The following is a 16,043-nucleotide window of genomic DNA, read 5'->3' as shown; positions in this document are numbered from 1 at the left end:
GAGGAGGCTCTGCTTGGTGGTGCCGGGCAATAGAACAAGAGACAGCGAGCAGAAACCGATACAGGACGTTCCACCTGAACGCGAAGAACAACTCCCATTCAATGACCAAGCACTGGCACTGTTTGCCCAGAGAGATGTGGAATTTCCTGCGCTGCAGATACTCAAGAACTGTCTGGATGCCATCCTATGCCATGATGATCCTGCTTCAGCCAGAAGGTTGAACAGATGAGCCACTGTGGTCCCTTCCAGCCTGACCCATTCTGTGGTGCTGTGACCCTGTGGAAGGGGCTCGTGCAGGCAGAGCCCATCTGTCTGTCCGGCTGCTCTGAGTGAGCCGTGGCTGCAGCCGGAGTGAGGGAAACCAGCCTTTGCCTGAAGTTGCCCTTTGCCACCAGTAAAGGCCCTGCCCGAGGTGTAAGGAGGGAGGTGGCCTTTCCTGTCACGATCTGTGGCAGTGCAGTAGGAGCACAGTAACAATCCTCCCTCTCTGGGCATCACCAAAGGTGCTGCTAAACATTTATTGCAGGAAATCACCCACTTGCCCTGCTACAAACAATAACCTCCCTTTGAAACTGCTTGCTTCTGCCAGCTTCTGCCAGTTCATTTTGAAGTGAGACAGAAAATCTAACGAAATAGGCAAGGACTTTCCAGGCCCATCCATCAAATATCTGAATCAAAAGTATCGCAGACCTTCATGTGTCTCGCAGGCCAGTACAGGAATTGAAAAAGCATTGCAGACCACTTTCAAAGGGAACTGGCTGATCTCTCGTGAGTCTTGCCTGAGGAGTTTCTAGGGGCTGGTTAAGGAGAATACGTCTGCCTTGCTCTAGTCCTGTGGGCGGCAGGTTCAGATGGTTTTGGTGTGCAGAGAGTTGTGGTTTGGAGGGTTGATGCACACATGAAATTCTGTAGAATGATTCCTGTGTGAGGCAAAGCCATCCAGTCTGGGTTGTTTCCTGCTGAGCTCCCAGGACACTTGACTCACTGCAGTGGTTTGGTCCCTTGCACAGACTGGGGCCTACCCTAACCTTTTGCTCTCTAGTAGTGTTTTGATGATTTGATCATTGTAGCAAAACGTATTTATCAGACTAAGTACAGTTTAGATTTTAGAAAATTCACTTTGCACGATTTTCAGTGGTTGTGACTGATACAATTGATGTGTACTCAATCCTGTGGCCACTATTAGCAGGTAGAAACAAGATTTTAGTTGTTTTACATGGGAACTAGATTGCAGAAGAATTTATGGAGCATTTCCTGGGTGCTGGAAATGCTTCCACATTATGAACATAGGTTTCAGAAGCAGATGAATCTGGTGGAAGTGTTTTTGAACTCTTCCTGAAGTTTGCAGTACAGGAGGCAGCAGCATCCTTTGCTTTCCTCTTCCTTCCTGTACTGTTTCTTAACTTTAGTGTTTTCTTTGAACCATGGGAGTTTTCTCCATCCCGGAGCTCTTCTCCCGTTCACGCTCTGGTGCGGGCTCTTCGCAGTGGCGCACAGAGAGTTTGCAGAAGTCACTGCGATAACCAACCTCATCCTCCCCCTCCCCAGCCCGCCGGCTTCCAGCAGGGACTGCGTTTCACAGAGCGGCTCCGGTTGGAAGGGCCCTGTGGCTGATCTGGGCCAGGCTCCCTGCGGGAGCAGGGTCACCCCAGGGCACACGGCTGGGAGAGCGCACGGGCGAGAGCGGTGCTGAACGGGCGCTGAGCGAGCGCCTTAAGAATCCCCCACTGGCTCAGGGCAGAGCGGCGCGGAGCCTCGGGCACTGCCGGCTGCTCTCGGTGTCCGAGCGCGGGGAACCCGGTACCACCAGCTAAGGCAGCTCCTGCTTACGGCGCCGCGGACCGGGGCACGAGGCTGCGGGGCAGTCGGTGCCGGTGCCGGTCCCGGCGGGGCGCGGCCCCTTTAAGGCCTTTAAGGTTCCCTGCACCGCCCGCCGGAGCCGCCGCGCGCCGCTCGGGGAGCGGCGTCACGTGGGGCGCGGCGGCCTCGTGACCGGCCGCGAGCGCAGCACCGGGGCCGCCGCTCCGCGCGCGCCGCTGGGGAGGGGCCGCCGCCGTCCCCTCCCCCCGCCGCGGGCCCCTCACGCCGCCGCCGCCGCCCCCGAGCTCCGGCGCCCCCGGGCGGGGCGGGGCGGCGGGCGCGCGCCGGGCCCGGCGCCGCTTCCTGGTCGGCCCCGCGGGACGAGGCAGCGCCGGCCCAGCATGGACAGCAAACCGCTGCTGCAGGAGCGGCCCCCCGCCTACAGCCCCGCCGCGCCGGGCGCGCCGGGCTACGACTACGGGCACGGCAACTACGGAGCTATCCCCGCCCCGCAGCCCGGCTTCCAGCCGCCCCCGCCGTACTCCTACCCGGGCGCCGCGGCCGCCCCAGGTGGGTCACGGGCGGCGCCGACTTCGGGGGGCTGCGGGTGGGGGGTCCCCGGTGCGCGGAGCGGGCGCCCGAGCTCCCCGCTGCCCCTTCGCTGGGGTGGGGGGCGGCTGTGGAGAACCCCCCGCTCTCGGGACCGGGCGGGGGTGCCCCGGGGCCGCGGGCTCGGAGCCGGGTTGGGCCGGCCGGCAGGAGCGAGGAGCTCGGGGCCGCTCCCGCGTGCGGCTCCCCCGGCACGGGGAGGCGCTGGGGCTGCCGCGGCTCCCCCGCTCGGAGGGGGGCGGCTGCGCCGGGATCCAGGTGGTCCGAAGCGCCTTCTCCCTTTGCCCTCCTTCCCTCGGGGCCCCTGAGGTGTTTGTGCTGTGCTCTCCCCGAAATCCCGGCTGCGATCGCGGGCATTCCTCACACGCGCGGCTTTTCTGCTTCGGAATCATGGCAGAGCCACAGCTGTGCTTGGCACTGAAACAGACCCCAAACTTGTTCTTTGCCTGCACTCCGCTGTACTCTGGTTAATGTTTGTTTTTCCTGATACACTTCAGTAGTCTGTGAGAGACTTAGGCAGGTGAGTAGATGCGATACTTTCACTAACAATTAATACTAACATCTGCCCGAGAAAGAAGTGGCCTTTCAGGAAAGAGGAGTACTTCAAAAGTTACCGAAGTTACACAGCAGACACAGACCCCTGTCTTTGAGTCGAACCCTGAGGCTATAGATTGATTTTCCTGTTGATAACTTGAAGCTTGTTTTCCTGCAATAAGGTATTAGTGGTTATTTTCGGTTAGACTAGTGAGGTTGCCAGACTTCACAGATAGGTAACTTGATTGAAGAAAGTCTGAGAACTTGGGAAATAAGCTCAAAATGGATTATAACTGGGCAAACTGTGCCTTTATTACACTGCATGCATCTAACCATCCATTTCAAAAGCCTTTTAAAAATATAATTTAAAGTTTTTAATAAAACATTTAAAGCCTTCTGTCTTCTATCTACAGCCATTAAAATTACTCATTCTTTTGCTAACAACATGGACTTTCTGAAAATTGGTTTTTTTCCTATGCTATCTCTTTCTACTTGCATGCTATCACTCCTAACTCACTTTCCAGTTAGAAATTTACTATATGGAAGTAAAGCTTGAAACTAGAGGAAGATTTATTCTGTTTCAAATAATTTGTCTGCTGGAGTGGGACGTTCTTGATATCTAACATCCAAAGGGAAAGCTATGGTCATTGTTTAAACAGTTTTTCCCGGGTGCTCAGCAGCACTGAAACAAAATCTTGAGGTTAATTATTAGCTCAGTGTCCTTTTGGGATGGTTAAATTGATACTTGGGTTTATTAAGTGGCTTTGTTATTAGATGTGCCAGGTGTTCCAGTTCTGATTTTGATAGAGCTTAAAGCGCTAAATCAAGACTACATTCCTGTTTATTATTTTCCATGTTTTGTTGTCATACTGGTAAATTGTCATTGTTCTGTGTGCCTTCTGTGTGGTGATTGAGGGTTTTTTCTTCTCTTAGGGTATGCTGTTCCTCCACCGACATCACAGCCAAGCTATTCGAGCACGTACACCATCATCCAACAGCCTGCCACCACCACTTCTGTAGTAGTAGTTGGTGGCTGTCCTGCCTGCAGGTAAAATGGCTCTTGAGGAATTAGAATCACTCTTGGGTTTTGTTATTTAAGATAGAGGTATCCATATGGTTCCTTGATTTTCAATAGCTTTTCTTGGTGTGTGTATTACAATTAACTGAAAAGGCACTGAGATCTAGGAGTGGAATGCTTTGGTTTGTGTGGTGTGAGCTTGTCCTGGTGGGCTCATGACATGTGCTGTAAATAATGCAAGATACTTCAACATGAATTGTTCTTTAAGATGGAGGAAGGTCTGTAAGTGATACTTTTAATGAAATGGCACTTCAGTAACAAATGTAACAGGTCAGTTCTTGGGGGAAGGCATGACAGGAAGTCCTTTCTGATGTGTTTATGCCTGGTGATGGTGACTAGTATGATTTTATTGTGAAACTCTGTATCTTTGATCACAGTCACTTCTGGTTTTCTGGCAGTACTGTGAAGAACTTCTGCTGTTGTGGTGTGTGTTTCCATTCCCAGTCCAAACTTTGCAAAACCAGGCAGAGTGATTGTCAGTACTGGCTGAAAACATTGGTGGCTTAAAGCTTTAGAAGGTCTCTAAAAGTCCTTTAACTGCAGAAGAGCAGAGAAATTGATAGACCAGACCAAAAATGTCAGTCTGCTGCAGTGGTGAAAACCAAAAAAAGTGGTCAGCTGTTCCATGGAGTTGCAGCAAGAGGACAACTTCCCCCTTGGAGATCACAGCCATAAAAAAGGAAGGAGGCACTCAGTTTGCTCACTAGTGCTGTAAGTCAGCTGTTGTCCCTTTCACTTCTCAGTTCTCCTCTTCCTGGGATATTGGCCATGGCTGGGGGCAGAGGGATTGCTGCTGGTGCAGTTCAGGCACTGCTCTGCCTGGCCAGCTGTGACTCAAATGCAGGCTCATCCCCTCTGTTAAAGGGTACAGGAGTTACCCTTGGGGTGTCTTGCAAGGGGGCACTTGATCCTCTGCAGGTCTGAGCCCTTCCTTGCCCTTCAGAAGGTGCAGGGAAGGTGCAGGGAAGCTGCCTGAGTAGCTGATGACTCCAGCTTGGTGTGTGATGAGTGTGACAGAGGATGTCATATGGCAGAGGCTGTAACCCAGGTGGTGAAGCTGGTGTTTGTCTGAGAGTCAATACCTGCCTTCAAAGGTGGATTCAAATAAGAAGCATCCTGTGGTGTTATGTAAAAACAGGTGCCTGTTGAAATGGCACTAGTTAAGGCTGAAAAACCTGTACCAGCTAGAGCTATTGATCTACAAGGTGTGTGCTTTAAACTGGGGGAAAGCAAGTGCTGAGCTGTTCAGAGGATGTGGTAGATCCTGCCACCTGAGTGATTACATCAACATGCTGATGCTGTAGCTCAGCCAGAAGACAGGGCAGATGTTGTGCATGCTTGGAGAGAGGCAGGCAGTGTATTTATGCACACAGCTTTTCTGGCCCTGACCCCAGGACAGCTCAAAGCATTTCACTGGGGAACTGCTCTTGGAAATAACTTAAAATGGGTAGGCTCTTGTTGCTATATTTTTTTCTTTTTCTGGAAGTTCATAGAATATGCTGAGTTGGGAGGGACTCATCAGGATCATCTAGTCCAACTCCTGGCCCTGCACAGGACACTCCAAGAATCCCACCATGTGCCTGAGAGCGTTGTCCAAACACTTGCTGAACTCAGACAGGCTTGAGGCTTCTGGGATGGTCTAGAAAAGACTTTTTAAACAATCATTTGCACATATAATATATAACTTTGGCTGAATTTTGGAAAGTGAGCAGTCTGTTATTAGTTGTTTTTAACTGATCTCACTTGAGTAGCTGTCTCAAGTCATCAGGTATGCCCAGCTGGAAGTACCCATTGTGGACTCATTCCTAAAGCAAAATACTCTCCACAAAATCCTAGTTTACTCTTGGATCCTCAGTTTCTGTTTTAGGCTTTGGAAAAAAAATAAATTGTGAGGAGAATTGTGAAATATTCTGGATCAGGGAATCCCAAGGATGAATAAATGTACCTAGCACATGTGTCATTCTCCTTTGCCCTATTACAATGTTAGTTCCTAATTGTCCTGATTGAGAAAAATCTCAATCCTCTTTGACTTCTCAAGACCTTAAACATAGTTCTAGTTTACTTCCATGTCCTGGAAACCTATTTTATGATGAATGCAATGTGCAGCTACACTCTGAATACTGCCCTGAACAGAAAAGATGTTGAAGGGGCATTGAGAAATATTAAAAGCTATTAATGGTACATAAAAAACTTTGTTAGTAAACTGCCAGGTTGTAGGGGGATAGAATATAAGAAAATAGTGTAGAAAGTAATCTTACCCTAAGGAGTTGCAGCTGGGCCAATTATCAAAGATCAGGACCAGGCCTGACTTTACCAGGCCACAGCTGTGACCAATGAGAAGAAGATGCCATAAAAGAGTGGGGTGGGAGGTAGAGAAGGGAACTGGAGTCAGTGGCTGCTTTGGGAAGAAGAAAGAGTCAGTGCTCTGAGGAGCTGCCCATGAGAAACACCAAGAAGGTCTGGAACTTTTGTGATAAGGAGACAACAGCATGGAAGCCCTGCAGTAAGAGGGCAACACCAGGTCAGTTGTCCTGTTATTTCCTGATTTGATGGTGCTTGACTGTTAGAGAACTCCATGTGCTTTAGATCACCAGGAAGAGCCTCGTGTGGGGGATGATGTAACTGATGGAGGAACCTAAAGGCCATCGAGAGGATTTCTGCCATCAGGAATACAAAGCAGTCTGTTGCCCTATGGCATGTATTTGTGGTGCTGATTGAAATCAAAACCATTTCCAACTTAAAATATATGGTCTTGAGGAGAAATATGCAGTACTGGTTTCTTATTTGAATTGGTGTCTATTTTACTGCAGTCACGAGTGATCTTGCAGTTAATAAGCTGGCTCGAGTACAGTCCATCTTTAGGCTTTTTTTTATGGTATTTAGTCATAAAAAGTACAAAGTATCTCCAGCAGTAGCCTCTCTGAAGTTGGTGATATGCCCGTGGTGAGTGGTAATTGCATTCCTGCCCTTCTCCCTCTGAGGCTCTGCTCCCATCCGAGGGATGTCTCTCCTGTCTCTTGCTCAGAGCTATTGCTCACATTGAGCTCCTTCATCACTGGGCAGTGTTGCTTTCTAGGTCCAGACCCCAGTTTTAATGTGTTCCATCCTTCCTTGCACTCTCAGAATGACTCTGGTGGTTGGAGTCCTGTTTTCTCAGTGTGTGTCCCTCTCCCAGCCCTGATGTACAGAGAATTAAACTGAGTTGCACAATCTTGTCAGCTTCATGGCTTCTAGTTGACATTTAAGGTTTGGCCAAGTCCTGCTTTTAAACTAGTTCATGTTCCTGAGTACGTGTTGAGTCATTACAGGCATTGACTTTAGGTATCCTGCTGTGGAATTATCTTTTAGCTTGGAGAATGCAGCCTGGCTGCTTTACTTGTGGCCACTTTCATTTTCTTTTTCTGTGTCTTTTGTTGTTGGCAATAACTAACTGCTGAGGAATGTTTGCTTTCCTGTTATTTAACAGAAGAAAGTTCCTTTTAAAACTGTAAAAACATTTTCTTGATCTGGTGACTGCAAAAGCCAATTCCCTCGAAATCTGAGGGAGAGCCTGTGGGGGGCCCTGTTGGGTTTTTATTTTTTTTTTTTCTGTTCAGCTGTATTCAGTTGCTTGGGAGAAAGAGCAAAGGAAAGGAGCTCCCACTGCTGCAGCTTTCACTTCTGACAGCTTCAATGCATCTGCTGGACCAGCAGTGTAGTGGGTCTCAGATTATGCCAACACTGGAGCTTCTTCCTGAACTGGAAGATGAGACAAGTTTAATTAAAACTGGATTTATTCTGAGATGTCTTACAGCATTCTCCCTGCCACAGGTGTTGTTTTGTTGTTGTGATGTTTGTTTTTTTTTTTTAATTGAGGTTTTTTTTGGCTTGACAAAGTTAAAAGTTCTCAGGTTTCAGTTGAAATTTTGTTTTTGTCAATTACACACATCTCCTGAGGAAATAGACTCTAGAAAAATTGCACTTAGGTGATCAACTTCTTCCAAATTTCAGCCTTCTGCTTTTCCATTATTTCAGTCACAAATTATGTGTGGGCTCTGATAAAAGGCTGCTCAGGATACAGGCTTTCAATAGTTGTTTATTATTTAAAGTTTATGTAAATTTCTTTAGATTTAGTGTGTAGCTGCTATAGTCCCTGGTCTGGTGTTCCCATTCAAATCTAAACTTTGAAACTCAACCAACCTCTGTGGCAGACAATGGGATATGATTTGAGAACTGCAGGTGCTTGGCCAGTGATCTTTGTGGAGGATAGGTAGCAGTTTTCTCAAGTGCAGTTTCTTTTCATGTTTTGCAGAGCTTGTGCTACAATCAGCCTGTCTCTGATTACCTGGGGTGACCCTTTGAATGTATTTGTAAGGTCTAAAAAATGCTGATAAGCCCACATTTAAATACTGTGATGTAGTGATAAGTCTAAAAATGCACGTGTTAAATCAGACCAATGCTGTGTTCACAGATCTTGTTATCAGCCCTCTCAACCTGAGCATTTGACTTAAGATCTTAATTTGAGAGTTACTTTGAAAAAGGGGGTTATCTGAAAAACAATTTGGTTTCAAGTACTTGTCAGTGGGCATAATTGACCTTACTGTATGGAGTTGGCAGCTGCAGTCATAGCTTAAATGCAAGATGCTGCTTGCAGTATAAATAAACCTTTCCACTTTATTTTTAGAGTGGGAGTGGTGCAGTTATAATCAGCTTTTATGTGGTTTATGCTGTAGAAGAAAATTTATGTTTGGTTATGTTAGTGAATCCACAGTTTGAATATGGAGTCTCTAATTACTCCACATCTCAGGCAAGATATACAGGCAAAAAATATCCATAATCTCCCTTATAAAAAGTTTTTTTTTTTTTCTTTTTAAATTTAGTAACTGGCTAAGCAGTGGTTGGGTAAGTGTTCATCTAAAATTAGGTGCTGACATAAATCAGCAGAAGCCAAGAAGTGTTTGTGTGGCTAATGCTGTAATCACACTGTTAGACATGGCAGGAGCTCTGAAACATCAGGTGTGGTGTGGGGTCATGCAGGCAAAGCTCTGCTGGGTGTCCCTGGAGCTGCCTTGCTCTGCTCCTGGCCTGGCCTGTCCCTGTTCTTCTCCAGTGCTGACCCAGCAGTGCTCCCTGGGCCTTGCTTTGTCCTTCTCTGGGCCTTTTCCCTGGATCTGGTGTTGAATATGAATGTCAGTTTTTTAATTTTTAGTTGTAGTTTGCACTACCACAAAACACTTCTGAGTAACTCTGTTTAGGGGCAAGGGAGTTTAAAAGAAATTCTATTGCAAGTGTCAAGGACACGTGCTGCCCAGTGGGCTTGGGCCCTGCAGGCTGATGAAGAGGGGCCTGGTTGGAAGGGGTTGGGCTGTGCTCATCACTGCAGGGCTGACCAGCAGTGCCCTTTGATCCCTCTGTGTATGATTAGTGGGTTTATTCTCTAAGGTCACATCAATAGACTGCTTACACTCTTAACTGAGCACACTGGCTTACTTGTCACAAATGTAGGTTTCAGGGCAAGAACTGAATATGGAGTTATTAAGAGACAAGGAGAGGATTTCAAAACAGCAATGGAGCAGGAGTTGGGTGCCTGCAGGAGGGAACTGCTCAGCGTGTGTGAAAGGAAAAGAAGGCATTAGTGTAACAGCAGAGCAGGAAATACAACAGCTGCAATGTGCTGTGTGCATTTTCCAAATAATGCTATTTGTGATGGCATTGAAATGCCTGCCTGGAAAAGGGCTTTGCCTGTCTTGGGTGGATCTGCAGTGTGAAAACTGGATTACTTAGAAACCTCAAGAGTGTGTCTGAGCCTCTCCATACATCCAGGGTGTTATTGGGTTAACCTGGGAGAAGCAGAGGCCTCACCTCCTGAGCTTGTGCTGCTGGTTTCTGTTTGGTCTGAGGCTGGTCAGCATTTCCTGCATTTCCCGAGTGCAAATTGCCAAATTCAGTTGCTTCACCCAGACCCGATGGTTCTGGCTGTGTCCTTTTTGCCCCTGTATCTGTTACTGGTGTGTTCCAACAGTCCTGAGTTTCTTTGCATTCCAGCTCCAGTAGCAGAGTGTTCCAGGAGATGGCATTTCCCCAAGCTCCAGCTCTCAGGGCAGGCACTTTGTTTTGCCACAGCAATTCAAGATTACTTAAATATTGAATTGAGTATCTGTGTGCCCAGAGAGATTAGAACAGTGAGAGATGAGCTCTGCAGAAGTGTTCTGCTTCAAGACTGTCCTCAGGAATTCAGCTCTGACCCTTTTTGCCAGAGCTGGACCACGTTCTGTAGAGTTTCAGTAGTGCAGGTGCTGCTGTTCTCTCCCCAGGGCTCCACAGCACTTCAGGAAAGTCTCCTGGTCTCTCCCCATGGCTCCTGTTATGCTGAGTTTGTGGGAATAGCCACAATGTCCAGCACAGGCTGCACAGCTCTGAGCTGTGGGACTCTTGTGTGCTCAGACTCAAATCTATGTGGTGATATGAACTTGGTCTGTGTTTTTTAGTTGCCTTAAAAGGATGTCATCTGAGGACATGAAATGATAAAGCTACTGCTGGGATCAGTGGTAACCTGGCAGTTCCTTTATTTTGTACCAGATACAGAGTTAACTTTTCTCTCTGCAAACAGAAATCAAGTGCATTCAAGTGAGGGAAAGCTTAAGGGGAACATGAACTTGTGTAAGCAGCAGAAAATCAAGAACACTTGGAAAAGCCTTTGGCTTCTGGTGGTGGCTGAGGGAAGGGGAATGTTCCCAGGTTTGATCAGCTTGCAGTGGCTCAGGCAGTTGCTGTAGGGAAATGGTCTCTGGAGCCTGTGCCTTCCTTCCTTCGCTATTTCCCCGCCCAAGAGCCTGTCCCTGCCTGCTCCCAGGGAGCAGCAGCGTGTTGGGCTTGGCACCCTGCTCACAGCCTGCGCTCCAGGGTCACTCAGCTCTGTGTGCCTTCACTTGCACTGTACCAGGAGCATACATCTTGCTCCAGTGCTTTGCTAAACTCCAAATCTTGACTATTTATGTAACTGCACAAATTTCTAAAGTCTGAATTCTCTGGTTTACTGTCTGTTTTCATTTTGGGGGATGCTCAGATACAGCACTTCAGAAAGGAGTCAGGGATTGAAAAGGAGGTAAATTTCTGCTGTCATAGGACTGTGCTGAAACCAAATTTCCGTGTGGTCATGGAGTTGGGAGTCAGCTGGAGCCACGTGACATCAATAATTAGTTCCTCTTCAGTTGTAAAGAGAAATCAGTTTTGAGAAGTAAAAACCAGGAACAAACCCCAAACCTTGTAGTTTATTTTGCTCTATAAAATGGTGTAGTTTCTCGTGACTGCCAAAGCACTGAGCGGTGACTTGGGGCCAAACTTGTTGAGTGTCCTTTGACTGAGTCTGTTTTCCCTTTTTGCAGGGTTGGCGTGTTGGAGGACACCTTCACCTGTCTTGGTGTTTTGTGTGCCATTGTATTCTTTCCAATTGGGATTCTGTTCTGCCTTGCACTGAGGCAGAGAAGATGCCCCAACTGTGGGGCAGCTTTTGGCTGAGGGGCTGAATGTGGACGTGCTTACTGAAGCTACAACTGTTAGCATACTCTTTCTAATGTAAATGTCATGTACAATCATTTTATTTGCTTCAGACCTGTTTTGTAAAGTGTGAAGGAATTTAGTCTCTTGCATGTAATTTAAACTTAATCTTTTATGAGCATGTGCATTGCAAAACATGAAAACCTGACTTGTTTTCCATGTTTAGTGGCACCTGTTGAAAACTAAATAAAACTGCTTTTCCTTTTGCAATCCTCAACTTGTGGCTGGATTATTAAATATGTTACTGACATGTTTGGTGTAGTCTGAAAGCAGAGTAGTAATCCTAGCTACAAGGAAGGGTATTTGCCAGAATCCTTATGATGATGATAAATGATGTTTGAGACTGTACATGTTTAGGGCATCAGGTATTTGAGGGAAGTGTTTCAAGTGCTGTGAGTGCTCCCTCTATGGCAACAGCTCCTCTCCCCCACTGCAGGCACAAGTATTAACACACAATCAGAGCCCTGTTTTAATTAGCGAGGGTTTTGCTTCATGCAGGGGCTGGTGTGGGTTCACAGACAGCAGCAGGAAGAGCTTGGGGCACTGCCAGCTGTGAGCTGCCCTGAGTAAAGGCTTTTGCATCTTAGATGGTTGAATTCTGATGCTGAATTATTGCAAGCTCAGACAGGCTGGGTTGAGTTGCCTCTGCTGTGCTGTAGAAGATGGGCTCAGGTGTGGGTGCCCCTCTGGAAAGCTGCTGTTTCAGGGGGGGATAATGGGTGTTTATGCAGGGTGCTCTGGCAAACTGTCCTGGCCTTGAACTTGAAAGGCAGGGTGAGAGGAGCCAGCACATGCTCATAGACTATTTTTTGATATTAAGTAACTGAAAGGCATTTCACATGACTTGAATTCACTGTTTATAGTAGTAGAAGTAGGCACCACTAAACGAATGAGCCAGGGGATGCTGCAGGAAATGTGCATGTGTAAAATAGAATGATTTAGAGTAAGGATTCTGCTCTGGCTGAAGTTAAAAGCTCAGTTTCACTTAGCTACTGCACTGTGCCAGCACTCAGGCCTTTGCTCAGCTCCTTGACCAAAAATATTCAACTTTAAGCTGTTTTTCTTTTGGGTAGGCTACAGTAATAGAGGAACTTCAAAGGCAGCATTTTATATTGGCATTTGAGAGAAAAACATGGCACTGCTTTATTATGACCTTTTATCAGACTAAAGTTTGACAACAGTTTTTAAAGACAAAATTATCATTGAAGAATGTGTTGACAGTGTAACATTAGACTGCAGATGAGTTTCTCTTGACTTGAAATTTGTGTATGAACATTAAGCAAGGCATTACAAGTTGTCTATTCTTAAGGGGATAAATATTTATTTATAACCTAAGGTATCTTTCTTACACAAAATAACATATAATCATTTATACAGGCAATTCTCTATTCTGGAATAAGGCAGTTGTTACATTCTTCTGTTTGAAGAAAAAAAATCACTGTTATCTTTAGGTGCCATATGCAGGCTTATATTCTAGAACTTACCATTGCAGCTTCCAAGTAATGAATGCCAAAGATTCTGAGCTATTACTTATTCTGATTCACTAGAGTATCCAAACTATCTCCAGTATTTTCACAATTCCTACTACAAAAAAGGCATACTGTAAAATCAAGCCCAAGTGCTCAAACACTAGCCCAAAGCAATTACCTCATTAGAAACTACAGGTTTAAAAAACATCAGAGCTCCATTCCAGTATGTGTCTATTGTACAGTAATTACATTTAAATAAATTTTTAGGATAAGTTGAGATAATAATTGTCATTGCTGAAAGTGGGTGTAGATCAGGAGGAAGCAGCTGTGGCTGACCCGTGTGTTCATCGGATAATTGGTGCTGATCTGTCATTCGTTACTGTGGGTCTGAGTTTCACTGTTGCAAAGGGGTTTTCTCCACTGAAAAGAAATGCATCAAGTTACTTGAAGGCTTTCTGCAATCCAACCCCAAATTTATTCATCAGGTCCTTCACTGTCAAACAGTAAGTTACAGTTCTGAGACTCAGGGATTTTGTGCAACTCTTAATTTAACTCAAACTTTTAAAACGAGGTTACATATGAAGAATCACTTTTCAGTGAGCCAAAATAGGGAAGTTAATGCCCAGTTACATCTGGACTTTTTTAATAGCTCCCAGTCTTCAAAGATTTTTGCTTTTAACCATCAAAGTCAGTTAAAGAAGGGTTTTAAGTCCTGCTCCCTGTCAAGCTATTGGAGAAACATGTTTTCCTGAGAAGGGCCTGTGTATTGTGCTGCACTTGATGCCACCCTTGAGAAAAGTGCAACTAATTTTAGCCATATTGTTCTAGCAGTGGCTGGGGAAGGTCACAGAGAAATTAATGATAAACATCCTTATTTCCCCTTATAATCAATAAAATAAAATAAGCCAATGTAAAAACACAACAAGATCAGTGTAAAATTTTACCTTAGAAAAGGTGGTTTTATAATGCCATTCATGTCAGGTTTCTGTAAAAAAAAATATTTACATGAATTTATAGAAATAGGCTACAGGTGATATCTTGCTGTCCTGCTAAGGGAAAGAGACCCTGTAATTAATCTGTATGGCCAGTTTGGTTTTAATTCTTCAAATTTCAGTGCTGAAGCAAAGCCTGTCAGGCTTTCCATTCCAAGCACGCTGTGTTTCAGGACCTCATTCAGCAGGTTCTTAACTCATGCTTGGCTTGTGACTCCAATGAAATTGCTCAAGTACATCAGCTGTAAATAGACTTAGACCTTAGAATTAGGCCTAATTAACCCTTAAAATTAAGAAAAATGAACATGCCTGAATTAAATCTTACTGAACAACAACCCTCCACGAAGCAATGTCAACTACTAAGGTCTTTTTTTTATAATTGATACTGTTGTGCATATTACTGCCTTGTGTAGCCCAGCAGGAACAGTTTAACTGTCAAGAACCATTCCTCATCTCTCCTTCTTGAAATCCTGAGCTATTTTTTCTGTGTATTCTGAAATAAAAATAAGATGCCTTGAATCATTTCCTGCTTCTGCACAGGAGGCCCAGTGAGCAGACTGTGTTACATGTCTGTAAATCCTGTAGCAATGGCCAAGCCAGCCCAGTATAATGTTGGGCTCATTTCCAAAGCCTATGGAGATGTGGGGCTTGGGGACTTGCACGGAAGCAGGAAAGACAAGGAACTTCTGCAGGAATGAATATAAACAGTGACCAAAACACTTTGGAACAAAACACTTGGTTGTAAGTGCAGCAGCTCTCCTCTAGAGTTGTCCTAAGATGGGGTCACAGCAGCTGCTGTGAGTTAGGAGGTGCCTCAACAAAAGTGGTCATTGTTCTATACTCCAGAAGTTCTAATTTATTTTAGTCTTGCTTGCCCTGTAGAAATTTAGATTATCAAAAAAGATGTATTTGTTTTCCACTCCTAGGAGCTATTAGTTTCCATTCTGGCTTCCAAAGAGATTGTACAGCTCTAATTAGAGCTCTGCCAACTGACTGATCTGCCATTCCTCTTGAGTTTCTGGCTCAACAGGAATGTCAGTCCACAAGCCTTAAATTTATTCCTAAAGCCCCTGACCCAATGCCACAAACCCAAACAGCCCTTAAGGTGTCTGTCCTGAGAATAGAGTGCCCCCAGCAGAACAGTGCAGGCATCCTGAGACCATTTCACACCTTCTGTAATTCTTTAAGCTCTTTAGTCAGTCACCTGCTCCCAGGGCACAGAACTCTCCCTGCTGGGCTGGCAGCTCCCAAGGGCTTTGGACATAATCACACTTGGAGGCCACGTTGATCTGCAGGCCTCAAGACACAGCTAAGGGAGCCACCAGAAATTCTGACATTACCCATTGCTAAGGCTCGTGGCTGCTTCATTCAAAAATGAAAATATGTCAAAATACAGATGCTGGTTTTCAGAATAATTTTAGAAGTTCCCAGATATTTGTTTTGAAAGTAACTGAACACTGAGATTTAGGTAATATTTCTTGATAATCATTTCATACAGCAGAAAAGCTTCATTCCTCACAGAAAACACTGTCCCAGAAACATCACTGCACAAACTACACATTTCCTACACCACAAGGTTCATTTCTGAGAAATAAACCCACTTGAATGTGGATTCAAATATATATGCTAATATTAAACTGTTCTGGCTCCCCCAAAAAGTGCAAATCTTTTCTGTAGGAATATTTATATTGGGAAAAAAAAGGGTATCCCAAAACATGACTCATAGTGAAATGGAGTAAGATCTCTAACTGAGAGGAGCTTCACAAATCTCCAGCAACAACTTTCATACTTTCTTTCACACTTTTTATATTTGTAAGGTGAGGTAACCTGTTCTTTTAAGAACTAGACACAAGTCTGTGATTTGATTACAAAAGTGATTGTAAAGGCCACTACAGTTTCTACTGTAGGATTCACCAGATTACTCAGAAAGCAAAAACATCTGTCAGCAGGTCAGCCCAAAATATTTTAGTCATACCAATAAATAATACCATATTCTAGCTACTGGCAGCCAATTGTATTATTCTT

General features: G+C 45.5%; 2 protein-coding genes across 2 annotated transcripts in view; one reads left to right on the top strand and one right to left on the bottom strand.

The window, feature by feature from the left end:
• The first annotated feature begins 2,006 nt into the window (after positions 1-2,006).
• BRI3 (brain protein I3) lies at positions 2,007-11,774 on the top strand. Its single transcript, XM_071444045.1, has 3 exons — positions 2,007-2,370; positions 3,877-3,991; positions 11,386-11,774. Exons 1-3 carry the CDS (start codon positions 2,202-2,204, stop codon positions 11,516-11,518), a joined length of 417 nt encoding a protein of 138 aa, XP_071300146.1. The 5' UTR covers positions 2,007-2,201; the 3' UTR covers positions 11,519-11,774.
• An 894-nt stretch (positions 11,775-12,668) lies between these two features.
• BAIAP2L1 (BAR/IMD domain containing adaptor protein 2 like 1) overlaps positions 12,669-16,043 on the bottom strand; it is a 32,670-nt gene continuing 29,295 nt past the window's right edge. Inside the window, exons 13-14 of the mRNA XM_071444042.1 lie at positions 13,971-14,011; positions 12,669-13,446 (exon numbers count right to left, since the gene is read on the bottom strand). Coding sequence (XP_071300143.1) covers positions 13,371-13,446; positions 13,971-14,011 — 117 coding nt within the window. The 3' untranslated portion in view covers positions 12,669-13,370. The remainder of the gene's footprint in view (positions 13,447-13,970; positions 14,012-16,043) is intronic.

The sequence above is a fragment of the Agelaius tricolor genome, unplaced genomic scaffold, assembly GCF_023055355.1.
Source record: "Agelaius tricolor isolate 1412-34295 unplaced genomic scaffold, bAgeTri1.0.p SCAF_19, whole genome shotgun sequence".
Lineage (NCBI taxonomy): Eukaryota > Metazoa > Chordata > Aves > Passeriformes > Icteridae > Agelaius > Agelaius tricolor.
This window is presented reverse-complemented; position numbering and strand designations above follow the sequence as displayed.